The following is a 20921-nucleotide window of genomic DNA, read 5'->3' on the forward strand; positions in this document are numbered from 1 at the left end:
AATACTATAATACTGAAAAATATTGAAGAAAGAAAACAATAAACAATGCATGTAGAGGAGTCAGGACAAAAAATAAAATAAAATAAAATAAAATAAAATAAAATAAAATAAAATAAAATAAAATAAAATAAAATAAAACAATATAGCAGATTATAGGTAAATAATACTATAATACTGAAAAATATTGAAGAAAGAAAACAATAAACAATGCATGTAGAGGAGTCAGGACAAAAAATAAAATAAAATAAAATAAAATAAAATAGCAGATTATAGGTAAAATGTCAACATTTTGTTTTGGCTAAAATAACCTATAATTATTATTGAATAAATGTACAAGATTTAAACATTTAATTTGCACCAGCAGACAAGAAAGAATAGGTCCGTTCCATTCTTAAGAGCCTCCAAAATTAATGTCACTGATAAATATATATATATATATAAATCTAATGCAATTTTCAATAATATTTAATCAGAACTTTTGAACGGTTGAAAGGTTTTTTTGCATCTACCAGCAGAGGCAAACTGAACCAGGCCAAAGCCTAAACCCACACACTTTCTCTTTAAAACCAAATCACAGCAAATCCTATTGCATAAATTGTCGAGTGCTATGGCTCAGGCAGGTGTGATTTCTGGTCTGTCAGTGATGTATCTGTCAGGTAGTAGTGGGGTACTACACAAAAATCACTTACAGCACTACGAAAAGAGCAACATCTGAGCAATAAAATATTCAGACTTACACAGAGTCACACTTAGTCACTGAATGTTCAGTGGATCCCAGAACAAAAGCTTCACTGCAAAAACCACGCAAAAAGAACAACAAAACATGATGAAGGTGTGAAAAGAGAAAATGGATAAGCAACAGAAAACACACATTAGAAGAGAAACAATGAGAACTGGCTCAAAGACTAAACCTGAAATAGAGCAGAAAGACTAAAGAGAGAGGAATGGTCTCTGCATGTGGGAGGACAAGAATCTTCTATTTTACGTCTCCAGAAGCAAACACAGCACAAGAGAAGAGCAGAGGGATGCTGAGTAAACCAGCAGCTGCTTAGTTAGAGGGGTTTTAGTCAAGCATCACTATTGCTATTTATCCTACTTAGGGTTAGTGATTTGACAAAAACAAATAACCCTATCTTTTCCCATCTGAGTCATTGAATCATTCCCTAAATCATTACGTTTGTTGTGGAAAGGTGTACTTTACCCAACTTACCTGAGTAACTGCATACCAATGCATTAAAAACACACTCTAACAACCACAAAGCAATACTTTAGCAACCACTCAGAACATTATTTCTGTACATTCTAACAGAATTGTGAATGGTGTTTTCTCATGCAAAATTTCCAATTTATTTTTTATAGTGTTCAGGGTAAACTGACATATAGTTGCTAGGACATTCTGGCTGGTTGTGAAGATGTTACTTTGTGGTTGTTTAGGAGAGTGCTTTTTTTCAGATGTTGCAATGCAGTTGCCGTTGTGAATTTTTTTGCATGTTACAGTGCAGTTTATATGCGGTTGTGATGCTTGAGTACACATCACTTGTTAGGTGTTATCTAATGCATTTTTTTAGCATTATAGAGAATCTCCCAACTGACTGCTGCACATGACATTACTGACAGCAACAGTTTGAGACAGCGCTTCAACAGGTATGTGTGTGTGTGTGTGTGTGTTTACCCCTCCAGTACTTCACGTTCCATCCATCTTCCCTTTCTCTGTCTGTTTCATTTTTGGAAAGCGTGATGCTGAGCTCTAGATCACCATGGAGACCCTGACTCTCTCCAGGAAACACCTAAAAATGCTTCAAAGCGTTGATGGTATGCCAATCACCATGGAGACTTCAAGTGTTCAGAACCTGCCTGCCGGACACACACACACACACACAACAGTTTTAATGAAATCTGACATCTTCACAGTTTCGTGGGTAAAAACAGAAGTGCTGATGTTTGGTTGGTATTGAAGATTCTGAGCTAAGATTAAATTTAGTTTCACAAAAACTGTTGTGGCAAATACTTCAAAAATAGACAGAGAGAATGCAAGCAGTGGCAAAACTGGAAGAAAAGCATCACTATTGCTAATGATTATAATTAGAACTAGCATTGTGATCAAGCGTGCTAAAGTTCAGTGGGAGTGATTCAGCCATATTTAACAGAGCAGAAGATCACAGATCAATTTATTACACGATACTTCATGAATGCACCCTTCACTAAACATTTATACTTTGCATTAAGAAAATCAAACCCATTCATATTTTTTGCATTGCATTTAAGCACATGAAATCTGATTGCATTATTGTAATGCAAAAAATTATGTATTATTTAAATTGTTGCATGTTTATAAATAGCTAAAGTATTTGTTGTGCTGCCTTTAATTTATGCTAATTTTATAATTAAATACAATTATTGCACTATGATACTCTTTACTATGATGCAGTAAAAAGTATATTTAAATTGTAAAATATGTATACAGTACATCATGAAAATGAATGTGATAATGAATTTGTTACTGTTAATTTATGCTTTTTATAATTAAAAATGTACTATAATACTTGTTACAGTAATGCAGTGAAATATTTAAATTGTAAAACATTTATAACTTGTGATAATTTGATGTTCTGATTTTAATTTATACTGACTTTATAATAAAAAAAATGTCCTATAATACTCTTTACTACAATACAGTAAAAATGAAAAATGAATAAAAATGAATTTAAAAAAATCAATTGTAAAATATTTATGAATTATGATAATATTTGTTGTAAAAATCTAACAAGAATTTAATACGAATTCTTAAAAGACTTGAAAGTCAAACCCCCAGATGTATTACAGTGATGAGGATTTGGTAACAAAATGTGCTCAAAAATGAGTTCTGCTGGAGAAGATCAGACACTCACTGAAACAGCATTCACACACACAAGCGAATAAAAAAGCTCTTCATACAGGAAGAAAGTTAGTGAGCCTCTGTGTGTGTGTGTGTGTGTCTATATGACCACAGCAGAGCATCAAGTGACACAACGCTTGAACACTTGTGCCGTGGGAGGGAGAAAAGGAGCGGGAGGGGTGAGAGAGAACCAGAGGGATGGAGAGAGATGAGAAAAGTGCAGCACTGATAGATCTGATGGCAGATGATGATGAAGCCAGCAGGTGCATGAGAGAATATTCCTCACTCGTATTGGGAAGAAAAGAAGATCTGAGTGTGTAGAGAAAGAAAAGAGGACAGTGGAGTGGAGGAGAGAAGCAGGAGGACACGCACGACTCCAAACTCAAGAGTTTCTTCATGACTTTCTGTCCATCACGAGCTCACTGATGCTTTGATTCAGTCTGAACTCACTGTCCGTTCACTCTCGGAGCGTTTGGGGCCGTTTCTCCTCTTCTGATCTGGAATATACATGCTTTTACAAGGGGAAGAATGAAAAAACAGGTGGAACGTAGGATATGAATGTGAGATGGACAATGTGTGTGTGTGAGGTCGAGATGGCAGAGCTCTGGATCCCCATCACGAGCTGCACAAGCGCTCATCAAATGCTCCAGTTTGGATAACGCACCACAACGCCACAGCACACTTGCCTCGTCTTTGTGCACACAAACACACAGACACACAACACACACACACTTTCAGAGGGCGAGGAACCCTTACAAAACGCAAGGTAAGCAACATCCCTCTAAACTTTACTACTGTTTTCAAACGTGTTACTGTTTACTATGATCCTTTCACTCCTACAATCTTAATTATATGCACAGTTATTACATATTACATCATTGCTGTCAATGCAAATTAAGACAACGCTCTAAAAATAAATCGAGAAAGTTTGTAAAGGGTTAATCGTTATGCCTGCATAACAGCTGAGGTCTGTGAATACCGCGGGTCTAAACAGAAGTATGAAACTAAAAATAATTTTAGAAACAATAAACATAGGGACTCAGTATGAAATAATCAGATTATTTATTTTTTTGATAATTTAAGAATTATTCAATAAAAAGACAATATTTTAAATATTATACAATATTAACATTTTAAAAAATACAAAACAAATGTAATTTTTTGTTATTTTAACTCCAAGTGCATAAATGTTTTAATGTGTGCTGGGAATAATCAGTCTTCATAAGAACATCGTTAACTGACCTGATTATGATGACCTGATATTGAGCAGAAAGTTATGCATACTAAGTGCTTTTCAGAGCGTACTGTAAGTAAAAATGAGCCGTACTGCCATTCTGTAGTGCAAGAATGAACACAATGAAGCTGTAAACTTTCACACGTCTTTATCTACGACAAGTCCCACTTTTATTATCTCCCTGACATTTAGAGATGCCAAAAGTGAAGTCCATCATAACATAACACATACTAAACAAGCACATAATACAGAGACTCCAGACAAACCAAAATGCTAAAAATTTCTGCATTTCCTTATGAATCATTTTCCCTAACAAGGACATCCTGAAGTGTCCCCAAAGAGAAGTTTTGTCCGATTTTGCTCACTTCTGAGGACAATTTTGTCACCAGAGTCCCGCTCTCACACACACTTCTGTCCAGGAACTACTTCAGTAGAAACACTGTGCAGATGAAAGTGTGTGTGTGTGTGTGTGTTTAAGTGCGTGACAGTCATGGTCATCTTGCTGGAGAGGTCAGAGCTCCCCTGACCCCTGGTGGTGCTGGACTGCTCAAACTCATCTGCTATTTTATATTGATCTACAAAGGTTTAAATGCTAAAGAATCATCACTGTCAGACCAACAAAACAATGTAAACAAATACAGAACACATTCAATCCACATATGCATATGAATAATTCATGCAGACGTGTAGAAATGCATCACTGATCACTTTCACATGGACACAATCCGACCACAGGCTTTACTTATCTAATGCTTTATAAAAAAAAAATTGTGCTATTGGGGCATGCAAATATCTAGTATCTGTCCATTAACTGGTATTAGTTTGTTTTTTGTCTGTGCATAATTACAAAAATGCTAACAATACAATAATAAAATAGTAGAGTTGCACTTTTGATAATATTTTTTATAATGCTACAGTATACAGTATAAGATGCATACAGTATAAGTGACATTTCCAATAATAATTTTATGCAACAAATATGTATTTTGCATAAAAGCAAATAAAAAAGTTTCTAAGTTGAATATGAAAGTTCTAATATGAATATGCATGAAAAAGTTTTTTAACAATACAGGCTGGAATATTAAGTTTGAATTTCTGAGTATAATTTAACTGAGCTCTATGACATTTGAATGTACGTTATCTAAAGATCTGTCAAGCATTGCATAATGCAATGGGTTTTTTTTTCTTTCATGCAATCACTAAATCAAAGTGTTACCAATATTGCTGAACTTCTTGGCACAGGAAGAAACTGCAGAAAACAGCAGGTAATGTGACAAAAATCTCAGCGTTAAATACTGCAGAAAACTAGGCCGCAAGCAGCTCGCATGGAGTCATTAATCATCATATGCTTCATATCATAGAACTGCTCTGTTAAGATGTCAAAAGATGTTACAAAAATATTGTCACATTTAAATCAAGTCAAATACTGAAGTTCTGATGAGTTCACTGTCAAACCAAATCAACATATGCAAGGTCAACGTTTGCTTTAGAAAATGTCTGTAATTCTGATCTGAGAGTACTGCATCTCATCTACAGTTTCTGAACAGAATCTCACCTGCCGTCTCGAAGGTTCTGCAGAGTTAGATGATGATAAAAAAGCAATTCAATCCTGCAAATGATTAAATAATTCATTGACCACACAGTAACCTGATTAAGAGCTGGCAGCAAGAATTTGAGAGTGACAAACCGTCGGTTTTATCAGTCGTGACTAGAAACACTGTCAACATTACAGCGTTACACTACACTGTTGACCTTACGTAGTCTAGTTTTTTCAATCGTATTAAATATTTTTTTATGGACTTGACATTCCATAGTTGTGAATAAAACTACAAAATACGATTTCAGTCTTTCTATTCTTCAGAATATAATGTTTAATTCAAGGTATTACTTTCCATTTCTTTTTAATTATTTGTGAAATTGACTAGCAATTTCTGAATGAAAACTGTTTCTACACAATTGTTCAGTGCACATTAATGTCACAAAAATAAAAATTCAAACACAGTTTGAGTAAACTATTGTACACTGTAAAAATGATTTTACTGCTGGTTTAATTAATTTAACTTAAATATGTAAGTTTACTATGAAGTTTACTTTTTTGTAGCATTAAATTGAGTTCCCAGCATTCTTTGCACAGGGCTGCATCAGAAAAGTAAACGTTGTAATTTTGTGTGTTTTTTTTTTTATTTATTTTTTTTTTATTTTTGGGGGGGGGGGGGGGGCCCTAAACCTAAGTTAAGTGGTTTTATTCAAGTCAAAACTATTATTTAATATTGCTAAATTTACCTAAAGAAATTTTTAAGGGATTTTTAAGGGTAAAATCAGGTATAAAAAGTTATTTCGGGTATATTTATGACATGCAAAAGAGTTATTTTAAGCATGCAATCAAATGTACATAATACTTGCTTTTTATAAGTATTAGTTTGAGAAACGTAGACTTCTTTATCTGTTAAATTGAGGAAGTCTTTCTCAACGCGGGATGAAATCTACCCGAACAAACTGAATGCAAGTGGTAAATTCTATAGGTTTCTATTTTAGTGAGGTTCAAGGTTTTTTTTGCAGTGTAACATTGAGCATTACCTCAGTGAATACAGAATGCTAATAGCAAACATTGTAAACCTCAGTTATCTTAACTTTCATGCAACAACAGTTCATTTGAGTTTGAGTTCAAATTTGCAAACTTTCCCATAAAACACCAGCTCTGTCATAACCATGACCCATATTCTGTTCCACTTGAGTTCACGGACAGAAATCATGACATTCACCGGTCAAATCTGCTGCTACAACCTAGAACTCACTGTTCTCTCACAAGTCAACTACCTCCTGAGGGTGCACCATAGCCCAAAAATCAGCAACACACCACCGTACATCACAACTTACATCCAGTTTGGAACTTTCTGCTAAAAGAACGCCTCTTGTTCATGCATTCATTCACTTTAGAGCTATTTTAACCTGAGCTGACCTTTGGTGTAATTTTATGCATTTTTAACTTGAATAAAAATTATATTACGTAGATATCACATACAAAACATTACAAGTATTTGCATTATATTGCATTGAAAGTAAGGTTTTATTCTGTGTCATTCATTTGCATTTAATTCTGTTTATTGCAGGATTTTGTTCTAAAGCGTTCACAGGCTTTCTGTTTTTATCTCTGTTATCTGAGACAACTGTGGTAAAAGCCCTGACAATGATGCCACTGAAATGATGTGAGACACCGAGAGCTCAGATACAGGCAATACTGCAGTGTTTCTGTGTGTGTATGAATGCATGAGTGAGTGTGTGTACAGATCAGGTATCACGTTGTTCAGCCACTAATTGTAACCCTTCTGCCTTCTACCTGCAGACAGCATAGAGACGCTTCAGCCACTGTAATTATGTAATGATGTTATCAAGTATCACATCAAACAAACAGACCCTGTCATGAAAATTGTGAAAAAGGAGGGAAAAAACTGAAAAATCACAAAAACTGCATTCTCTTCAGAGTTAACCACAGTACTAGAGCCAATAAACCCAATCTCTGTAATCTTTTAACTAGAAAACAGAATTGCAACACCCAAGGAAACTTGCATAAGTAAACATCACTGACAATTTGTTCAGAATATATAACCATATATTATATAATAGGAATTATATAAAATTTGATGTGATTTTGAAACTGCATACGTAACTTAACCTATTAAAAAATTGTTTAACTTAAAAACTTGAAGTCTGAAAATTATGCCTTGCAACTAACTGAAATAAAATAAAGTTTATGCTTAAATGATAAAATTACTAAAAATGGACATGAAAACTTTAAATATAAAAAAAAATTAACTAAATAAATAATATAATATAATATAATAATAAAATGACAAGCACACAAAATAATTACTAAACAAACTAAAATTAAAATATAAAAACACAAAATATTAAATCATATAAATAATACCAAAATAACACTGAGGAAAACAACACTAACAGTTTCTTAAGAAAAGATAAAGAAAATATATATCTCATTTTAAAACAACACACAGACAAATGGTGAGCGAAATGTAATACTGAATATTAAATTGGTATATGCATTGTGTTCTTGAGTTTTAATTAGTCGTGATATTGTTAATTAAAAATATGAAAAATCCTTTTTTTTATTGACATGAAGCTGAAATAAACTGAAATACAAATATTAGATAAAACTCAAACTTAAAAAATGTGAAATTCTGCATCCACAACTAAATTAAGTAAAGTAAGTTCATCTAAGAAAACAAATAATTAAAATGACAAAGCTACATAAAGTTAAAATTAAGACTTTAGTTTGAAGGACTTCTATCAAGATTTTTCAGTAATCTGTCATGCAAATTATAAGTAATAATATACTCAAAGAAAAAAGGGTGTTCTCCAGAAGAAAAGGTATTAATCTGAAGAATAAGTGAAGAAAAGCCAGCGGTAGTGCAAGTGTGACAGTAATGACGACTCTGTATGGTTCGCAGAAGGAGGCCAGACAAATAAAGCACCAAACCACTCTGAGAGCGGACTGTGTATATTTAGATTTCAGGCCACGGGGTTTCCTCCCTTCTTGGTCTTTGTCGTACATCAGCTCTGTCTCTCTTCCCTACTTTTTGCTTCATAACCTTCATTTATTCCACGTCTTATTTTAATTTTCTGTCTATCCCCAGCCAACTCATGGCCCTCCCCCTCTTCAACCCACTTAGCATCTCTAGGGGATTGTGGGATGCCACCCATGGCCAATGCCTCATGCAGACACAGGTCTCCTGAGTGTCTGAATGATGTGTTTAAAACTCAAGCGCATGTGCGCAAACACTCTCAAACACACACGAGGCACAAGCACAAACTCCCAAAAAGTTAACACCCCTTTTTACGTAATTTTTACTTTGGTGCAAATATTTCAAAGGGTAGGAGTTGGGTCTCCTGGGGGACATCTGCGGTTGTGTGTGTGTGATTTGATAGCCAGAACATATCTGTTGTGTTAAGCAGCTTTAAAACAGGGCTCTGATCAATAATGTACAAGCCGAGAACAAAAACACATACATTTGAAACCTGAAATGAAACCTGTGTCCCGCCTTGACCTGTACACACTGCTATCATACAAAGTTCTGTGCAACGACAAGCTAATGTCAGACACAGAATCTGACTGTTTCCTTACAATGAGCCAAAAAAAAACAGCCTCTATCACTCTTCATGATCAGTTTTTGTCTGAAGGTAAAACACACACCATCTGAAAACCAGGAGAACTAATGTAAAAAAATGGATTCCATATGGCACATTTTAGCTATAAACCCTAGTGAGCTGCCTTCACATAAAGCATTTTAAGGCATCATAGAAGCTTTTCACTTACAAGGCAGTATTCTTCACAAAGAAAGCAATCCTAAAAAGACCTGCAACAAACTCAAAGAAAAAAAAAGAAAAAATCAAGATGGCAGAGAATGTAAGAGAAGTTATGGTTGTAAATACTTATATTTTTTACAATGCAGCAAAAAAAAAAAAAAAAATAGAACTTCCATCCATAGCCGAGCATCCCCTAGCAACATCCTAAAAAATTACTCAAAAACCTAGCAGTGCACTTGCAAACATACAGAGCACCCTAGCAAGCACCTAGCAACACCCCAGAAACATTCTGAACACTGTAGCAACCACTTAGCAACATCCTATAAAACATCCAGAAATCCTAGAAACCACCTACAGTAGCAACACCCTAACAAACATTCAGCACACCGCAGCAACATCCTTAAAAACAACATCCTAAGAAAGCTTAGCATCCATCTAGCAACACCTTAACAACTAGCAACTATCTAGCAACACCCTAACAAACATTCAGAACACCACAGCAACATCATAAAAAACACCTAGAAAGCCTAGCAACCACTTAGCAACACTCTAAAAAACACTCCGAACATTGTAACAACATCCCAGAAAACACCCACAAAGCCTAGAAACCAACTAGAAACACCCCAACATCCAGCAACCTCCTAGCAACACCCTAACAACTAGCGACCACCTAGCAACACACTAACAAACATTCAGAACACCGCAGCAACATCCAAGAAAACACCCAGAAAGCTTAGCAACACCTTGCAACACCCTAACAACTAGCAACTACCTAGCAACATCCTAACAACTAGCAACTACCTAACAACACCCTAACAACTAGCAATTACCTAACAACACCCTAACAACTACCAACTGCCTAACAACACCCTAACAACAAGCAAATACCTAGCAACACCCTAACAAACATTAAGAACACCGCAGCAACATCCTGGAAAATACCCACAAAGCCTAGAAACCAACTAGCAACACCGTAACAACTAGCAACCACCTACTGTAGCAACAACCTAACAACTAGCAACCACCTTGCAACACCCTAACAACTAGCAACTACCTAGCAACACCCTAACAACTAGCAACCACCTACTGTAGCAACAACCTAACAACTAGCAACCACCTTGCAACACCCTAACAACTAGCAACTACCTAGCAACACCCCAACAACTAGCAACCACCTACTGTAGCAACAACTTAACAACTAGCAACCACCTTGCAACACCCTGACAACTAGCAACTACCTAGCAACACCCTAACAACTAGCAACCACCTACTGTAGCAACAACCTAACAACTAGCAACCACCTTGCAACACCCTAACAACTAGCAACTACCTACTGTAGCAACACCCTAACAACTAGCAACTACCTAATGTAGCAACACCCTAACAACTAGCAACCACCTTGCAACACCCTAACAACTAGCAACTACCTACTGTAGCAACACCCTGACAAACATTCATAACATTGTAGCAACCCCTGGCAACATACTAGAAAACACCCAGAAAGCCTAACAGCCACATAGCAACACCCTAAAAAAACACCCAAAAAAGCCTAGCAATGTCCCAACAAACCATCAGAAACCCCTAGCAATGCTGTAGTAAACACTGACAACACACTAGCAAACACATAAAATGCCCTTAGCAACACCTGGCAGCGCCCTAGTAAAAAACTCGGAACACCCTAGCAAACACTCTACCAAAGATTCAAGACACCCTAGAAACCACCAATGCCCTAGAAAACATTTAGAACATGGTCGCAACCGCCTGGCAACATCCTCACATACATTCAGAACACTCTAGCAAACACCTAGAAATGCTCTAGTAAAAACTCAGAACGCCCTAGTAATGCCTAGCAACCACATGACAATTCCCTAGAAACCACCTATCAATGCTCTAACAAATACTTTTAACACCTTTTTTATAATAATACATGCAGGAAATTACTTGAAAGAATATCTGCTGAAACAATTACTTTGATATAAGAATGTTTATATGTGCAGCATCTCTCTCAAACAGCACCAATCTTATTTTTAGCTTTATAAACTGATACAAACATGCAGCACTAATGATCTGTTTCATTTCTCAAGGGTCTGAGGAAACCGAAGGGCTTCTACTTTGGATTGGACTTGTCCCAACAACACTACAACTGAACCACCCACCACCCTGGACTCGTACTACTACTAAACCGCTCCAAAAGAGAGGAAACACCAGATCGCAAAGATAGGAAGGCCAAGGAGTGCTAAAGAGAATGAGCGTGGGTCGGATCGGTCGCTACAGCATCGTGTCGACGGAGGAGGATGGTCTGCGCTTGACGACCATGCACGGTGGAGGGATGAATGGATATGGCAACGGCAAGATCCATACTCGGCGGAAATGTCGAAACCGCTTTGTAAAGAAAAATGGACAATGCAATGTGCAGTTCACCAACATGAACGAGAAGTCCCTGCGCTACCTGGCGGACATATTCACCACTTGTGTGGACATCCGCTGGCGCTACATGCTACTTGTTTTCACGCTAGTCTTCGTGATTTCTTGGTTAGCGTTCGGGTTGGCGTTTTGGGTCATTGCGCTTCTTCACGGTGATTTGGACAACCCGGCAGGGGACGACAACTTCACGCCATGCGTGCTACAAGTGAACGGCTTCATTGCAGCGTTCCTGTTTTCCATCGAGACGCAAACAACCATCGGTTACGGTTTCCGCTGCGTGACGGAAGAGTGTCCTCTCGCTGTGTTTCTTGTGGTCTTCCAGTCCATCGTGGGCAGCATCATCGACTGCTTCATGATTGGGGCAATCATGGCCAAAATGGCACGTCCCAAGAAGCGAGCACAGACTCTACTGTTCTCTCATAACGCCATCATTGCCATGCGCGATGGGAAACTGTACTTGATGTGGCGGGTAGGAAACTTGCGAAAGAGCCACATCGTTGAGGCACATGTCCGAGCGCAGCTCATCAAGCCGAGGGTTACGACCGAAGGCGAGTATATCCCCCTCGACCAGCTGGACATTAACGTTGGTTTCGACAAAGGACTTGATCGCATCTTCCTCGTCTCACCAATCACCATCCTGCATCAAATCGACCAAGAGAGCCCTTTGTTTGGCATCAGCAAGCAGGACCTAGAAACAGCGGATTTTGAGATTGTGGTCATCTTGGAGGGAATGGTGGAGGCCACAGCCATGACGGCGCAGGCGCGAAGCTCCTACTTGGCTAGCGAAATCCTCTGGGGCCATCGATTCGAGCCGGTGTTGTTCGAGGAAAAGAACCAATACAAGGTTGACTACTCACACTTCCACAAGACGTACGAGGTGCCGTCCACACCGCACTGCAGTGCCAAGGACATGATGGAAAACAAGTACTTGGTGGTGCCCAGCGCCAACACCTTCTGCTACGAGAATGAGCTGGCAATCCTGAACCACGAAGAGGAGGACGACGTTCCAGAAGGTATAAAGCCAGAGCGAGCAATGAGCCTCAGCCCAGAGAGAACCCCTCGACATGAATTTGAACGACTGCAGAACCCTCGCTGCACGGAGCAAAGGTCATACCGCAGGGAGTCGGAGATATGAACCTTTAGTACAAACTTTTTGATACTCACATTTTGTGTTGCATTCCTGGAGATACTGGAGCTTCTACAATGCAGAACAATGCAAAGTGCCAAACGGAGAGAGTGAGCGCGTGAATGAGCAAAAAAAAAACTAATGGGGGAATGTGTGAAAGCTGGAGAGAGGCTTCGCAAGAAGATTCGAGAAAGAGAAGGGCAGTAGGAATCTTTTTTATCCTGCATGGAAAACTTGAATCTTTTCCTCATTTTGTTTCATGAAAATAGTTTAGATGTTAAACTCTTCATTCTTAAAGAGATAGTTCACCCAAAATCGAACAATCTGTTGTCACTTACTCACCCTTGTGTCGTTCCGAAATGGTATGACTTTCTTTCTTCTGTGGAACAAAAAGGAAAGATTTCAAAAAATAATATATTTGTAAAAGTACATATTGTAAAAATAAATAAACAATTATCTATTTATAAAAAATTATACACTTCCATAGTATATATATATTAGTGCTGTGAAACCATTCATCGCGATTAATCGCATCCAAAACAAAAGTTGTTGTTTACATAATATGTGTGTGTACTATTTATATTTATTATGTATATAAAAATACGCATACATGCATGTATATATTTAAGAAAAATAAGTTGAATTTATATATTAAATATATTTAGAAATAATATAAATTATTTGAATATACATATACAGTATGCATGTAAATAAATGTAAATATTTTCAGAATATTTACATGCATGTGTGTGTATTTAGTATACAGTACACACACATATATTATGTAAACAAAAACTTTTACTTTGTATGCAATTAATCGTTTGACAGCACAATGTATAATATAAAAGTGTTTTATTATATTTTGTTTATAAATTTAAAAAATCTTATTTTACATAAATATATTTAAAATTTGCAATCCACAATAAATAAATAAAAGCATACACGTTTGAAACAACATGAGGGCATGAAGACGATGACAAAACAATGAAAAAAATATTTGGTGCACTATTCCTTTAATGTGTAAATATTTCTGCATAGATACATGGTTTTGTGTGCGGTATTAATTTCTAGTGAGAGAAAAGCAAAGGCAATACTACCTATACAAAGAATTAAATTAATATTTTTATTTTTGCATTCAATCCGAGCACAAATGACAAGCAATGTCACACTATCCCTGGAGGTCTACACACACATTGATCAGTGAGACATGATAAAATTCCCCTTTACAACTGCACTAACTAGACAGACCATGTGAACAATGTGAGCACCTGAGTGTGAATGTGTGTGTGTGTGTGTGTGTGTGTGTGTGTATGTTTTTGTGCAGCTGAGCACAACGCCTCATGTGAGACGCACAAGGAGATGGTTAAACGGCAATCACTCCTAAAATGATGACAACATTCTCTTGCATATGTTATATAGATATATTTACAGCAAACAGATATATATATATATATATATATATATATATATATATATATATATATATATTTAGGTAGATAAATATAAAATTTAGACATTATCAGTTTGCACCACATAACCTAATATAGCAGCAGATCTTTAGAGAACTCAATGGGTAAAATCATGTTATTTAGATACTTAAATCTATTTTCCCTGAGGCTCTGACAGAAATGCCTGATAGAAAACTCTGTGTGGATCCAGAAACTTCCCTTCAAATGATGTACTTTAAAACATTTACCTCTGTCTTAATGTATTTCATATTTCTGCTGAACTTTTCCTGAACAAAATGGGATTCAAGAATGCCAACATTTTTGCATTTCTATAAACATACAAGAAAATTACACGCCTAACTAACTTGAAATGTTAAGAATGAGAATGATAGTGTAAGAAAAATTCACTGATCCATGCACACTGTCTGCCTGAGTCTTTAGTACAATCTGCATTTCATTCTCTCTTTTCTATTATTGCGACAAAAACCTCACTTGAAGCATTTGTGACACTTGACCACTAAACCAGTCATAAGAGTAAATTGGTTGAAATTGAGATTTATACATCAGAGGATAATAAATAAATAAGCCTTCCATTGATGTATGGTTTATTAGGCTCTGACAATATTTGGCTGAGATACAACTCTTTGAAAATCTGGAATCTGAGGGTGCAAAAAAATATTGAAATATTGAGAAAATCATCTTTCAAGTTCTTAGCTATACATATTACTAATCAAAAATTAAGTTTTGATATATTTACAGTAGGAAATCTACAAACTATCTCCATGGAACATGATCTTTACTTAATATCCTAATGATTTTTGGCATAAAAGAAAAATGTATCATTTTTACCCATACAATATATTTTTGGCTATTGCTACAAATATACCTACGATAATTATGACTGCTTTTGTGGTCCATGGTCACATTTTAGCAATTCATATAAGGATTGCTTCAGGTAAAATGAAGCTGTCAATGATTACAGAAAATGATTTAATTGGCATCTCATGTAAAAACAAACAAAAATCATGTTTACAGTAATGCAATAAGAAAGTAGGCTATATGGGGCAAGGCATTTAAATACAGTGTCTTTGTCTCAAAACCTAATGAGCTGTCTACATAGGGAGACTTTGAGGTGCTCTCCATGTGAAAAAAGAAAAAAATATTAATTCAAAGAAAATGTATTTTGGCCAAATTCTAAAGCTCCATCTTTTTGGTTCTAAACAGCGAATCATTTTGCAAATTTGTTCAAATGATTGGATTCAGGGTTTTGGAAAGCTCCAAGTTCTCTGGGGAAAAAACCTCTCCCGCAATGTTGGAAGAGGAAAATTTCATTCAGTCTGTTTAAAAAGACTACATTATCCAATATCTGTACTACTTTTTATGTTTATCGTTATATTTTATGTTTATCACATGAATTCATTGTGGGTCTTGTTTGAAATTACCTTTATGTAAAGCCAAACTGATCACTTATGAGGTCTTTAAATTTGATTTAAAATGCTTAGACAACAGACATCAGGGCTGCTTACTAGGTTTAGGGGCAGAGACATTGCTTATGAAAGTATCACAAAACATTATATATGCTGACATGAAACTACAGTGTGATAAAATCACTGTTTTACTTGATGTGTACTGTACAGTTAAATCCAATTTCTTAGATCCTGTCATGACCATTTAAAAGCAGGAAACACATTAACTTATCCACAGTATCTGCAAGGAGTCCAGAAAGTGACTTTTACTGTACCTAGAGAAAACGCCACCTATAGGTGTAAGAGTGGTAGCGCACAAGCTTTAACAGAGGGACAAATTTATCATTTGGTGTGTCTGACAACATGCAGTGTTGGGGAGTAACTAGTTACATGTAACTTAATTACGTAATTTAATTACAAAATAAATGTAACTGTAATCAGTTACAGTTACTAAGAAAAAATGAGTAATTAAATTACAGTTACTTCTGAAAATTTTAAAGATTACAGTGGGGATTACATTTGAATATTTACACACATCCACATACAGATGTAATTGATTTCTTTCCCAAATTGAACTGATTATTCTGAGACGTACGGCCCTATAATTTCCGCGATGCAGAAACATAGTCTGGTTAGTAGAATCCAGTCATAAAAACGGGATTGCTATTGCCTAACACGGACGGAATATGCCACATTGGACAAATATATCAAAAGTACACTTGCATCAAAGCATATGCAAAGTTTTAATATTTGCTATAAATTCAGAGACAAAGGTTACTGTTGTTAAACCATGCCACAAATTTACATATTTATTTATTTAAAAATAAATACAAATGGTAATCCATTTGCAATAATAATAATTAAAAAAAACATGGTTACTGTACTTTTACGTAATAAAAGCAGTTAATTTTTGTGAGGGAAAAACATGACTCATGTTCAGTATTAGGATTTTATATTGTAGTGATGCACTCAATTTGACATGTAGGCAATTTAGAAAGTATAGTTTTGTTAAATCTTGAGTGTTAAAGTCATGAGGTAGATGGATAACAGGGCAAAATAAAGAGACTGAAAAGAAAAAAGAAATGAAGTGAAGGTGAAGTTCAGGAGAGAACTTTTAATTATTTTGCATGTCCCCAAATTAAAGATTTAAATCTTTTTTTATATCAGGTCCATACAAAAAATAGTGTTGTCCATGAATTTGTTTGTATGAGTTTGAGATTTCCCGGTCTGAAATTTTATCCCAGTCCGCCCCATGTGGAAATTAATGAAGCAGACATGCAGACATGTGTTCAAATTTGATCATCTTAATTCAAGTGATGAAGGATTGTAAAAGTCTGACAGTATTTAGCACTGCTGTAAGGTTAAACCTGAATGGTGTAAATGTTTGAAGATGATTAACAGTTGCAAATAAACAATTATTGGAGATTTTGAAAAGTAATCAAAAAGTAATCAAAAGTAATTAGTTACATTACTTTAATAAAGTAATTGAAAAAGTTACACTACTATTACATTTTAAATAGGGTAACTTGTAATCTGTAACCTATTACATTTCCAAAGTAACCTTCCCAACACTGACAACATGTCACAAATAATTATGCTGAAATATTCTATTAAGAAGAAAGACAAATTACAAAATTCACAGATAGAAATAATCACTCATTAGACAATGTGGCTCAGATTGAATGCTGCTGCATTTCATAAAAGACGGTACGTATGTGTGTGTGTGTGTGTGTGTGTGTGTTTGTGTGGCTTATGCCATCTGTTTATGACTGAATGATAGCATGAAGGGCACATTCATGAAGCAATAATGAAAAGATAAAAGCAATACATTATGTATCAACAGGACAAAAACATTTCGATTTTACCAGTTTGAAGTAAAGCAATGTCTTCCTTAAGAAAGCACAGAGAATTATAACTTTTGTGAGCTGTACAGTACAACTTTTTTTGTATAAAAGAAAAAAAGAAAAAGAAATGAAGACTAGGTCAGTCTCTGCTTCTGCTGTTTCACTATTATTCCAAAGCATTCACTTCTTATTTGGATGGATGATTGAAATTGTAATATCCTATATAAATATTAAAATTTGATTCATTCAAAATCATTCAATTTTGCATTCAAAATGTACAATCAAGGGGAACTACAATGCAAATGATCTTGGATAGTATATGAGCCACAATAACAGAAACCTACTGGTCAGGTTTGTTCTTATGCTTATCGCTTTGCCCGATGCATGAAAGATGACATATAAAGAAGCAAAGTGGTAATGCTACCTTAAGCTTTGCAAGTGTTTGTTAACAAAAATGCCTCCAAGCAACCAAACTGTAATGGATGAACACTGTAATACACTTTTTATACTTCAGTCTCTGCAAATGTTATCATTTAACGTCACAGCTTTGACTCTATGATGCATTTTAATGGCTCAAAAGTGAATGTTTATCATAAACTGTGTAGAAGAGTTGGATGTCTTATGGATTGCAAATAATAATGGGGGAAACATTTTAAACCGAGGCTGCTTTTCTAACTTTGCTCATGTAGTCAATATAAAATACTGCATTATACAAGGAAATTATACAGGCCATGTACAATCTGAAACGGAATATATGTGGGTCTCACAACACAAAATTAACAAAAAGAATGATTGGTTATGGAACAGCCACACATCTGAATAATATAGAAATGTTGTGGGGAGCTGAGTTACTGTAGGTAGAAATGGGCAAAAACAGCCAATTTAGGAGACTGAAAGACAATGACAAGAAACGCCTACGAGACTACGTGATTTCTGCCAAAGAGAACGACATGCTACAGAAGCTAATGTGTTTTTCTGTTTCATAGCAGTTGTACTGGGATTTTTTTTTTTTTTTTTTTACCGAGACTCATTGGCCTGGTTATTACAAATTAAATCACATACAGTATTGCTGACATGAAGATCAATGTAAATGTTTATAGGGTGTACTTACTTTTTCACATCAATGTCATCAGTGTGGTGCACTATTCATGCCTGTTGAATTAATTCTGTTACTGACTCTGAACTGAGAGAGCAAACATGATGAAGAACGATTCAAACTTTAAGTGGAAGTAGAATTAAAGGGCTAGTTCACCCAAAAATGAAAATTGTCATCATTTCTGTCTCACCCACACTTTGTTCCAAACCTGAATGAGTCTCTTTCTACTGTTGAACATGAAAAATATGGGTTACCAGTTGAATTCCATAGTATTTTTATTCCATACTATGGAAGTCAGTGGCTACCATGAATATGGTTACGTAAACTCTTCAAAATACATATATTTTTTTATGTTCAGCAGCAGAAAGAAACTGCTACAAGCTTGGAACTACTTGAGGGTGAATGAATAATGACTCACCATTCAACCGAAAATGAAAATCTTCATTTTTGAGGGCTGACTATCCTTTTAAAGTAATTCATATTCTGTAACTTTTAACTACTACTACTACTAAAGTGTAAATGTTAGCTTGACAAAGCCTTCTTTTAAAGTTTTAAATAATGCTCAAATGTTTATAAGGCTTGCAAAGAGTTAGTTGCTACGTCTGACAAGCTATGGCACTCTCACGCTACACATCATGTTCTAACACAGTGAAAAATACAATCACAAAGAGGAAACTGACAACACACCGACGGACAAGACAGAGCAGGTTACTTTCAGTGTGAAGCAAATTCTCAGTTTTAAAATATGGTCTTTTTAAGTTCAAGCGGCATGTGAACAGATACCTCTTGCACTCTGCTAGTTATAACACAAAATAAACATGAATGAACATCTGATGGTATCCTGTCTCAACACATAAAGAGGTTCCCTTTTTTTGATTCAAGTCCACTAATGTTAATCTACTCTTCTGTTTTTTTTTTTTTTTTAAGATATCACCTGTCAGTCAAACTCCTGGACAATTATCCACAAACCTTATTTTTTTTGTACAAAGCTGCGTGTTCATTTTAAACTTGAATGTGTGAGGCTTCCGGTCTCATTGCTTCCAGGTATTTTAACTCTACACAAACAGTCCATGGTTGTTACTTGATGTGGCAAATTAGTATTTGTTATCATATTATTTAAATTAATTATCGTGATAATAAACTAACTGGTAACGTATATCGTCTAATGTTACTCATCTTTGTCATTCTCCAGTTACTCACCAATCGTGGCAAATGAACCGTAAGTCTCGCACTTTCACATAAAATAGCTTACTTCTGAGATGAAAAATGAGGTGGATACAGTTTAGTACTGTAAATATTTTAGATTGTGAAATGATGCCGTCTACTTGACTCCCAATGAAATCATCAAACATGAAATCAAAAGTCAAATAAAACAAGGAAGGAGATACAGGTAAGCCGTCATTTGCATACATTTCTCTCCATCTCATGATTTGTCCTCCAGAGTTCAACTCAATCTATGGATAATTTCAGAATGTATTTAAAATCTCTCTCTCACTCTCTCTATATATATTAGAAATAAAACTGTAACTGATGTATAGGTGCTTTAAAAGCAGACATTTCTGATTCAGTCCTGCAGGACAAAAAAATAATAATTTTGAGAGAGAAAAAAAAAACTATTTAAAAAATACATAGGTTTGTCATTTAACACACACAGTCTCCTTTCTTTGAAAGTGTGGGCTCTTGTAAGAGTCCAGACAGATCACACACATACACACACACACACACACACAGGGCCTTTAATGTTGATGAATTATTGAATAAAACTGAACTATTATTAACAGCATTCATTTCATGAGTGCAGCTTAGGGAGGATCTTGAAGAATATCTTGCATATTACACAAATCGATTTTATTTGAATGACTGACAGCATGTGTTTAGATGAGTGAAACACGTATGATGGGAATTTCACACACTAAACCCACATATGTACTTACATAACTGTAGTCATCGAGCGATAATAACAGGAAACCCGTTTGTGCTCTGAATCCTTAGCTGACTTTTGGATTCATTATTCACAAATGCTTTGTTCTTCATTTCAGTACTGTGAAAAAAAATTATTAACCACTGAATAGATCAAATTGAATCT

The 20921-nt window shown here is 35.5% G+C and overlaps 1 protein-coding gene across 1 annotated transcript; it reads left to right on the plus strand.

The window, feature by feature from the left end:
- Positions 1 to 3010: 3010 nt before the first annotated feature.
- Positions 3011 to 13524, plus strand: kcnj12a (potassium inwardly rectifying channel subfamily J member 12a). The gene is made up of 2 exons (XM_059525210.1): positions 3011 to 3641; positions 11516 to 13524. The coding sequence occupies exon 2, from the start codon at positions 11677 to 11679 to the stop codon at positions 12988 to 12990; it is 1314 nt and encodes a 437-aa protein (XP_059381193.1). The 5' UTR covers positions 3011 to 3641; positions 11516 to 11676; the 3' UTR covers positions 12991 to 13524.
- The last annotated feature ends 7397 nt before the right edge of the window (positions 13525 to 20921 follow it).

The sequence above is a fragment of the Carassius carassius genome, chromosome 35, assembly GCF_963082965.1.
Source record: "Carassius carassius chromosome 35, fCarCar2.1, whole genome shotgun sequence".
Taxonomy (NCBI): Eukaryota; Metazoa; Chordata; class Actinopteri; order Cypriniformes; family Cyprinidae; genus Carassius; species Carassius carassius.